This window comes from Acomys russatus, chromosome 8, assembly GCF_903995435.1.
Source record: "Acomys russatus chromosome 8, mAcoRus1.1, whole genome shotgun sequence".
NCBI classification, from domain to species: Eukaryota; Metazoa; Chordata; class Mammalia; order Rodentia; family Muridae; genus Acomys; species Acomys russatus.
This window is the reverse complement of record NC_067144.1, coordinates 31,195,931-31,206,128: the sequence shown is the minus strand read 5'-3', so window position 1 is coordinate 31,206,128 and position 10,198 is coordinate 31,195,931. Positions and strand designations below refer to the sequence as shown.

General features: G+C 44.1%; 1 protein-coding gene across 1 annotated transcript; it reads right to left on the bottom strand.

Moving 5' to 3' along the window:
- Nucleotides 1-294: 294 nt before the first annotated feature.
- On the bottom strand, nt 295-9,817 carry Dppa2 (developmental pluripotency associated 2). The gene is made up of 7 exons (XM_051150350.1): nt 9,785-9,817; nt 8,128-8,257; nt 5,566-5,717; nt 5,422-5,475; nt 3,736-3,988; nt 1,470-1,665; nt 295-731 (listed from the first exon to the last, which is right to left on the bottom strand). The coding sequence occupies exons 1-7, from the start codon at nt 9,815-9,817 to the stop codon at nt 614-616; spliced, it is 936 nt and encodes a 311-aa protein (XP_051006307.1). The 3' UTR covers nt 295-613.
- Between the last annotated feature and the right edge of the window lie 381 nt (nt 9,818-10,198).

The window sequence follows — 10,198 nt, the reverse complement described above, 5'->3', positions numbered from 1 at the left end:
GGGGCTAGAGAGATGGCTCAGATGTTAAGAGCAGTGGCTACTCTGCCAGAGGTCCTTAGTTCAATTCCTAGCAACCACATGGTGGTTCACAACCATCTTTAATGAGATTGGGTTCCCTCTAAAAAAATAAAATAAAGGGCTGGGCGTGGCGGTGCACACCTTTGATCCCAGTACTCGGGAGGCAGAGGCAGGTGGATCACTGGTGTACAAAGCGAGTCTTGGACAGGCAAGGCTACACAGAGAAACCTTGTCTCAAAAAACCAAAAAAAAAAAAAAGAATGCCTTCTGCTTTCCTAATTTGAAATTGTTTCTGCTAACCATACCCCTCCTCCCCAGGGGTGGAAAAAACCCTGTGAAAAAAGTGCAGCAAAACCAACCCATTAAAACAATCATTTCCTAAATAGCTAAGCCTTTAACCAAGTCCAACATAAAGCCATGATGAGATGCCAAAGACTTTAGAAGTCAGCAAGGTGTTATTAGACGGATGTTGATTTGTATGCACTCTCCACTGTACTGTTAGTAGCAGGAGGAGGGCCTTCTGAAGACAAGATGTCCAGTATTCCTCACCATTATAGGGAACACAGACTGCTTCTCTTTCGTTCTTCCAACCCTTTCAGGTCAGAACAAAACCTTGACTTGTCTGAGGGGGTATATGTAGAGGTAGGTCAGTGTTCTTCTTTGCACTGTTCCTCTTTCCTTCACTTGTAAGATTTCTCATCATCTTCTTATTGCTGTAAGACAAATGTTAAAAGAACTGTAAAAGAAGTTGTTTTGGGGGGGTTAAACCCAGTTTTCCCTTCCTTCACAAAACCTAGTTTTCCCCTCACAAAGATAAAAGCTGGGTGTGGTGGCGTCTGGGAGGGAGGCAGAGGCAGGCAAGTGAATCTCTATTGAGTTTAGAGTCAGTCTGGGACCTTATCTCAAAACCAAACCAAAAGGAACCCATTTCGGCTGGGTGTGGTGGCCCACACCTTAAATCCTAGTACTCAAGGCAGAGGCAGGCAGATGGCTATGAGGCTAGCTTGATCTTCAAAGAGTTCCAGGACAGCCAAAACCATTACACTGAGAAACCCTGCCCGCCCCCCCCCCAAAAAAGACTGAGAATAAGCCACACTTATGGAATTCTAAGTTGCTTCCTCTTTCTTTCTTTCTTTCTTTCTTTCTTTCTTTCTTTTTTGTTTTTTTTGAGACAGGGTTTCCCCTGTGTATCCCTGCCTGTCCTGGCCTCCCTTTCTAGACCAGACTGGCCTCAAACTCACAGGTGATCCGCATGCCTCTGCCTCCCGAGTGCTGGGATTAAATGGGATTAAAGACATGCGCCACCACGGCTTCCTATTTCTACCTGATCTATATGGCAAATTAAGGATAGAGGGTGTTTTCCCTCTGATTTCTATTCAATTATTCAGGAAATTCATCTAGACATCTTGCTTTTTCCATTTCCAATGCCTAGAGAGATACTAAGGGGTTACCTTTGGACACATTCAGGACACAGCAGATTGTCTTCCACACCTGGTGCTGGGAAAATACAGGCTGGTAACAGGAAGAGAGAAATCATCCTTTGCGGAGTGTCTGGAACCCAGGTCTGACCAGCGTGGAATTGTAGGTGAACCCAGCCTTTCCTGTCTGCAGGGAGATGTTTGCCGTGGACAACACACCATCTGCATCCTGGGTAGCAGAAACAGGCAAAGAGAAACAGCAAGGTCAAGAAAACTCTGCACCACCTCTCAGGAAGCTACTCTCGAATTTGCTATCCTAAATTTTGCTAAAAATCAGATGCATCTTCTGATGGCTCATAAACTGATGGAATTCTTAGGTAATGAGCATTGGAAAAAATAAATGCATGGAAAACTGCTCAGATGAGTTTCTTCTTTTTTCTTTTTCCCCAGACAGGGTTTCTCTGTGCAACAGCCTTGGCTATTCTGGACTTGCTTGGTAGACCAGGCTAGCCTCAAACTCTGCCTGCCTCTGCCTCCCTTATTGCTGGGATTACAGGCGTGTGCCTCCCTGTCCACTCACGTAAGTTTCTAATGACAGGAATCTTAGTTGCTATGAAGAATGCTTGCTTTTGTGCTCAATATTTTGCTAAATGGTTTAAATATATTAATACATTTATTATGCATACTAGGCTTTTCCTATGATCAGGGAGGTAGCTAGTATTTTGAGTATTAAGTACCATTTTATCCAATGAATTTATACCAGTATTCTGACAGCCCACTTGTCTGTATGTAGTAAACTGCCTTGTTCTCATCTGACTTAAAAAGCCATGACTGTGCCAGCACTTGGGAGGCAGAGGTTGGTGGGTCACTATGAGTTCAAGGCCAGCCTGGTCTACAAAGCAAGTCAAGGACAGCCAAGGCTACACAGAGACCTTGTCTTGGAAAACCTAAATAATTAAATAAATTAATTAAATAAAATTTAAAAAGTGGCTTTCTTCTCAAAAGCAACCTGGAGGTTCAGTACAGTTCTCAAACTTTCAAAAATCACATGGGAGCACAAAAGAATCTGGAGGGCCAATGCAATCTTCAACAACAAAAAGAACTGATGAGCATCTGATTAAGTTACACCACAGAGCCATATTAACTAAGGTGATGTGGTCCTGACATCCTGGTTTTTCAAGACAGGGTTTCTCTGTGTGGCCTTGGCTGTCCTGGAACTCACTCTGTAGACCAGACTGGCCTCAAACTCACGGAGAATCACCTGCCTCAGCCCAGTGAGTGCTGGGATTAAAGGCATGTGTCACTGCTTCCTGGCTTGGCCACATGAATTTTGATGGACATGCCACAAATACACACTGGAAAAAAGAGCCTCTTAGATGAATGGTTCCCGAAAAATCAGATAGCCACATATTGAAGATCTCCTGACTCTGTACAAAACTCAATTCGAAATGGATCAAAGACTTTTACATAAGATGTGAGACTGTTAGAGGAAAATAAAAAAAACTTCTCTGCCAGCTATACATGCATACCAGAATATCTAGAATATATTAACATATTGTATTCACTATTAACCACCACCCCCCTTTCTTGTAAACAGTCTTACTATCTAACAGTCATTGCTGTTTATCAGTAGAAGGGGGAAAAAGTCCTGGGGCTGGAGAGATGGCTCAGTGATTGAGAACACTAACTGATCTTCCAGAGCATCCAGGTTCAAATCTTAGCACCCACATGGCAACTCATAACTGCCTTTAACTCCAAGATCTGACACTCTCACACAGGCATACATGCAGGCAAAACACCAACGCACATAAAGTAAAAGTAAATAATAATAATAATAGTAATAATAATAAAAAAGAAGCTTTGTGTGAGTCAAATTTATAATCTAAGTCAGTGGTTCTTAACCCCTTTGGTAAACCTCAATCTCAGAAGCTACTTTACACTGCTGCTCACAGCAGTAGCAATGTTATAGTTATGAAGTGGTGATGAAAATAACTTTATGGATGAGGGTCACTACACAAGGAAATGTATTAAAGTGCTGCATCATTAGGAAGGTTGAGAGCCATCGCTCCAGTACTGTTTGAGTACTGCTTGGGTAGTCTTTGATTACCCAGCTTGTCCTTGACCTCACCATAAAGTGAAGGATGACTTTGACCTACTGACCTACTAGCCTCTACCTCCCTGGGATTGCTCATATGTACCACCCTAAAGTCTTCAGACTTAACCGCTTGCTGCTTTATGGTCTTTCTGATGTTAACTATGCTTGTAAAGTGTAGTACCCACACCTTTCTGTTGGGCTTACCGTTGTCTTCGGACAGAAAGGCCCCTACTGATTGAGGAAGTGGACGGCAATTCACAGCCTTAGGCTGAAATGCTTTCATGGCAATTTTTCCCCAGGCTGCAAACACGGACTCCCGAGCTGAAGTTAGAACTTCCACTACACCACTCTCGCTTTGCTTCTGGCTCTTAGAGCTTGTGGGCGCTCTGGTAATGGAGATCTTGGGTCTCTTGGGAGCTGGCTTCATTCTGGCCTCAAGAGATGTGTCAGGAATGTGCTGCAAATGGAATTCACCAGTATTCAAAAGTGCTTGGGGCTGTTGTGCATATTTCCTGGCAGAGTATCGACATTTTGAAACAGTCCTCTCAACTGCTGTTCGCAACAGGGAGAAAAATGTGGTAGTTAAAAGCACAGATTGGGCTAGAGAGAAGCAGGGAAAGTCATGATAGACTGGAGTTAGGAGTCCAGCAACAATGTGTAATGAGCTGGGCATCTCCAGAATTGCCTGCTATAAACTCCTAGGGGGCTGGAGACAGGATGTTGCTATCTGGCTTTCAGAACACCTGAGAAAACTCGAGTGCCTCAAAGGAGTAGGCACATTGACAGGACACCAAATGCCCTCCTCTGGTCTCCAGTGCACAATGGTACATGGATCTGCTCACACTGAAAAAAACTAGGGTTCTAGATAAGATCACAGTTCAAGGCCAGGCTGGGTTGCATAGTGAGATAGGGGCCCAGCCGCTCCTTTGTTTTCCAGGATTTGTTGAAGGATTTGTTGCTTTTGTGCGTGTGTGGTTTCTTGGTTTTGTCTTCAGTCTCACTCTGTAGCCCAGGCTGACTTTGAACTTGTTGCCTACCTTCCTGCCAAGTGCTGGGATTGCAGTAGACCACCCATCTAGCTTTTATTCTCCTTGAAGTGTCACCTCATATTGGCCTAGGACTTACTGTGGGGCTGAGGAAGACCTCTAATTGTAGACACCCACCCTAACCTCCTCTGTTCTGAGATCCCAGGTGTATGTCATGCCCAGCTGTAGTATCCAGTTTCAAAAACCAAAAGCACGGTGGACAGGGGTTTGGGTGCTTCTAAACAGTCTAACAGTACTACAGAAATATCAATATATCATGTGAAATTTAGTGGTGCAGGCCTGTAATCCCAACTGTTAGTAGTTCAGGGGAGATTGGGGCAGAAGGACCACATGCTAAAAGGTTGCCTCAGCAGCTTCCTGCTGGGGAAGATGGCTCATTCCTGTAACCTTGACACTTGGGAGGTGGGAGGAGGATTCAACATTCAAATCTCCTTCGTTACACACAAGGAGTTGTTGGCCTGCCTAAGACACTTAGAGACCTTCTCAATACAGACTACGATATGTGGTGGCACTCGTCTTTAATATCACCATTTCAAGAGGCAAAGGCAGATGGATACCTGAATTTCAGGCTGTCCAAAAACCACACAATAGGACCTTACATATATTGGAGAGGGAGAAAGAAAGAGAGAGAGAGAGAGAGGGAGGGAGAGAGAGAGAGAGAGAGAGAGAGAGAGAGAGAGAGAGAGAGAGAGAGAGAGAGAGAGAGGGAATTTGAGTCCAAGCCACACATTTGGTCCCCCAAATAAATGTCAGTAACACTGCCTTAGGAGGTTAAAATACACAAATATTAGTAAGACAGCCCACAGGGGGAGCCCACCTCCACCCCACCACATCCATTACTTACACATTTTTGTTCAGAATAGGAATGTCTCTGGATTCTCAAGTAAACCTCAACTTTCTAAGGGAGAAAAAATAATAAAGTTAAAAGTTGACCAAGTGCTCCATACTTAGTCCATCCAGCATAGAATCCTAGCGGGGGGCCACAAACCTTGCCATCCGTACTCAAGTTATGATAGCGACACCATTCCCGAAGAGTGTTTCGGGACACATTATTAATAGGTGGCAGAGTGGCAGGCGGAGGGTTCCCTGGTCTGAATTTTCTAGGAGGTTCAGGTTGCTGAGAAGTTGGCAGAGGGGGAACTGAGAAAAGAACAGAGACAAAGGAATAACTATAACATCTGCTTTAGGATTTTTCTCACAAACCAGTTTGTACAGAAAAATAGCTTCTTTTTGTTTTTGTCCAGTGACAAATGAGAAAATGAAAAAAAAAAAAAAAAAAAAAAAGGAATTCACTTGACCAAGATCTCGTATCTTCTAAAATAGAAAATCCAGGACACCAACCCACACCTACTTTTTTTGTTTGGTTGGTTTGTTTTTTTGTTTTTTTGTTTTTTTCCCCCTGAAATAGGGTTTCTCTGTGTACCCTTGGCTGTCCTGGACTCACTCTGTAGACCAGGCTGGCTTTGAGCTCACATAGATTCGCCTGCTTCTGCCTCACAAGTACTGGGATTAAAGGCATGCACCACCACACCTGGCTCAGCCAAATTCTCTAGTCACCACGCCCAGCCACACTTACATTCTAAATCTTACACTTTTTTCTTTAAGATTTCTGTCTTAGCAGGGTGTGGTGGTGCACACCTTTAATCCAAGCACTCGGGAGGCAGAGGCAGGCGGATCTCTGTGGGTTTGAGGCCAGTCTGGTCTACAAAGTGAGTCTAGGACAGCCAAGGCTACACAGAGAAACCCTGTCTCAGAAAAAAAAAGAAAGAAAAGAAAAGAAAAAAAGATTTCTGTCTTATTTTAATCATGTTTGGGTATGTGCCAGTCAGTGTTCTCAGACAGAGGAGTTGTCTCTCTCTCTCTGGTTTTTGTTTTGTTTGAGATAGATTACTTTGTGTAGTCCTGGATCTTGCTTTCCAGAGCAAGATGGCCTCAAACTCAAGATTCACCTGCCTCTTCCTCCCAAAAGCTGGAAATAAAGGTGTATGCTACCACATGTAGCTCTGCCTGTCCTAGAACTCCCTCTGTAGACCAGGATTAAACTCAGAGATTAAAAAAGACTAAAGGTTTGCACCCCACATTGGTTAAGCTTCATGTAAGGATACTTACTGCAGGAGGGGCCTGGGTTTCTCCCCCAGCACCATAAAAACTGTACATAGTGTCAAAATACGTGGGAAGATCAAGAGTTCTAGACCATCCTCAACTATATAAAAAGTCCTAGACTAATCCAGTGGTGGTGGCACATGCCTTTAATCTCAGCACTCAGGAAATGGAGACAGGTGGATCTGAGTTTCAGTCCAACCTGGTCTGCACAGTAAGTGCCAGGACAGCCAGGGCAGCATAGAGAAACCTTGCCTTAGGGGGAAAAAAGTTGCCAGGAGTGGTGGCACAAGCCTTTAATCCCAAGGCTCTGGTGACAGACAGGAGAATGGATCTCTGTGAGTTCAAGGACAGCCTGGCCTACAAAGTCTAGGACAGTCAGGGCTGTTACACAGAGAACCCTGTCTCAAAAAAAAAAAAAAAAGTTACATGGGAACATGACTAAAGAACAAGTCAAAAAAGTCTAGATTATGAACCACAGAACACCCAAATTGTTTCTAGAGAATCAAAAGAGCCTTCACTAGAATCTACCCCAAATCAGCACCCCACCTATGCCTCCTTTTCTATCTGTAGCTCCCCAGCCCCAAGTCGCTCAGAAGAGACCGTGTAATACCTTTCTTTGAAGCACTGAAAAATTTTAAGAGCTCCCAGGTAGTCTGGGTCTTTTGTTTATTTATTTTGTTTTAAGACACAGAGCCTACACTGCCCTCACTCAGAATGCCCTGTTGAGGGTGAACTGGAATTTGATTTTCCTGCCTTAACCTAAGGAGTGTTCAGACCACAGGCCTCTGTTTCCATCCCCTTTCAGTAAGCAAAATGTAAGTGCATTTTTAACGTATTTAGTTTTCATAAAAAGAAAGCACATTTCCTTTTTCAGCCTTCCTTTTTAAGGTAGTGGTGGTGTTCACACTTACATTCTCCTGTACGCTAGACAAACATACTGTCTCGATCCTTAACTTCATTTTTGGGAAGAGTTCATACTACACAGGACAAGGATGCTGTGTGCCATGATTATTCCCTATCCTGAACATGGCAGTGCATGGGGATTAGCAACCAAAATGGGTGAAGTTTGAAGATTCTCTTCTCACAGGTCATTACCATGAGGTTAAGGGATTGTATGGTTCAGGAATCCTGGTGGTGGTGTTCACCCTCAATCCCAGAACCAGGGAGGTACAAGTGAGGTGCGCTGGGGTAAATCTGTGAGTTTGAGGCCACCTTGGTCTACATAGAGAGCTCCAGGCCAGCCAAGGCAACAAATGAAATCTTGTATCAAACAAAACTAAGAGTCTACAGGCAGGCACACCTCTAATCCCAGCACTGAGAGAGGCAGAGGAAGCAGATTGCCAAAGTCCAGGCCAGCCTGGTCAACAAAGTGAGTCCAGGATAGCCAAGGCTACAGAGACACCACAGTCCCCAGTCTACTTTTTTTTTTGGCTTTCCAGAAGCTTACCTGGTGGCGTGAGGCCTATGCTTGAAGAAACATTCAAAGGTTCCATAGGCTGCTCGGTGTCAGGCTCCTCTGTAACTGGGACCAGCGTTAAAATCACATTTTCTTCATTGAGTTCATCCTCAAAGTAGTTCTGCAAAGAGAGGCAGTGAGAGCTTCTGCTTACTTTCCAAGGCAAGCCTGATGACTGCATTTGCCAACTGTGTGTTTAATGCCAGTACTCGGGAGGCAGGGGCAGGTGGATCGCTGTGAGTTCGAGGCCAGCCTGGTCTACAAAGTGAGTCCAGGTCAGCCAGAATTATTACACAAAGAAACTCTTGTCTTGGAAAAAAAATGAGGGAAAAAACAAAACAAAACCCAAAAAACCAAAACCAAAACCAAACCAAACAAACAAAAGAAAACATCTGGAAAGCAGGCTGCCTGGAACTACCAGGCCTTTGTGGAAGGACTCCCAGGCTGGCCTGGAACCCACAGAGATCCTCCTGCTTCTGCCTCCCAAGTGCTGGGATTAAAGGCGTGCACCACCGCCACCTGGAGGCCCGGAGTGGAAGGACTTTCTGTACCAGAGTAAGTAATCTCAATTGTCCTGTTTTCTAAGTGACAAACCAAGTGGGGGTGGGGGGAATAAAATAAGGGAGGAATGACACCTCCCTCAGGAAGTGCCAGAACACTTGGCCCATTCCCCTCCCCTTCTCCTATTGCAAGTACTTTCAAACTTTTATTGGTTTTGTTTGTTTGTTTTGTATTTGTAGAGCACCTTTTCCAAGTTCTCCAGACAGATTCGCGCTTTTTTTTTCCTTTTTTTTTTTTTTTTTTTCTGAGGAAGGGTTTCTCTGTGTAGCCCTGGGTGTCCTGGACTCACTTTGTACACCAGGCTGGACTGAATTCAGAGATCTGGCTGTCTCTGCTTTAAAGGAACAGGCCACCACGCCCGGCCAGATTTTGATACCTTAAAAAAAAAAAAAAACAAAAACAAAAACAAACAACATGCCAGGCGGTGATGGTGACCGCCTTTAATGCCAGCATTTGGGAAGCAGAGGCAGGAGAAGCTTGGCCAGTTTGGTCTACAAAACCAGTTCCAAGACAGCCGGACCAACAACAAAAAAAACAAAACTAGAACCAAACTGAACCTAACCAAACCAAAGAGATGGCGCCTTTTAGCAGTAGTGACTTGGCCTGGCCAGTGTTAGCCTCTAGCTTGGTACAGTGGCCCCCATCTGGCCCAGAATCACTCAAGCCTAGACAGGGAAACGCACCAGGCATTAGAGGTACTGGGAACTGGTTACTGCTCATTAGAAAGAAACACAGCAATTTTATTTTCTAATTTTTAAAATAAATATCTATCAAAAAATTTCCACCTAATTTTTAGCTCATCTTTCCTGAAGATTTTTTTTTTTTTTTTTTTTTTTTTTTTTTTTTTTTTTTTTTTTTTTTTTTAGCTACCCAACTCCTTGTCTGAGACAATGTACAGGTTTCATCTAGGGAACAGTTTCGTTTCACCCCCCAGGAAATACAGTATCAGGCATTTGAACAAAAAGTCATAATAAGCAGACTTTCAACCACCAAGTTCCTCCCAAGTCCGAAACAGGAGTGAGAGCTAAAAAAGATAGGGAAAAACAATTGCAAGAAAAGAATGAGTTCTCTTAGAAAGAAAAGTTACCTTGTCGTTATTGTCCTGGCTGGCCTGTGACATCTTCAGGCAGGCTTGGGCAGAGACAAAGGTTGGAAAGGTATAGGTAGGTGCCCGGAGCTCTCTGCTGTAAACCTGGCTGATCTGATCTCTTTTATAGGTAAATGCCTCCTTCAACTTCCTGTTGCCTAAACTGGCTCTTTCCCCTCCCTCCTCCTTTCCCCGCCCTCCTCCCCTTTGACAGTGATTTTTATCAGTTCTATTGGTCTCAGTAGATAGCTGATGGTATATAGCTGAGTTTTTAAGTATATTAAATGCCCACTCCCCTCCTTTTTCTAAAATTGAGCTAGTCCTGGTGGCGCATGCCTGTAATCCCAGTGCTCCGGATACAGAAACAGAAGCAGGAGGGTCATGACCTCGAGGTCTGACTGGACTACAGAGAAA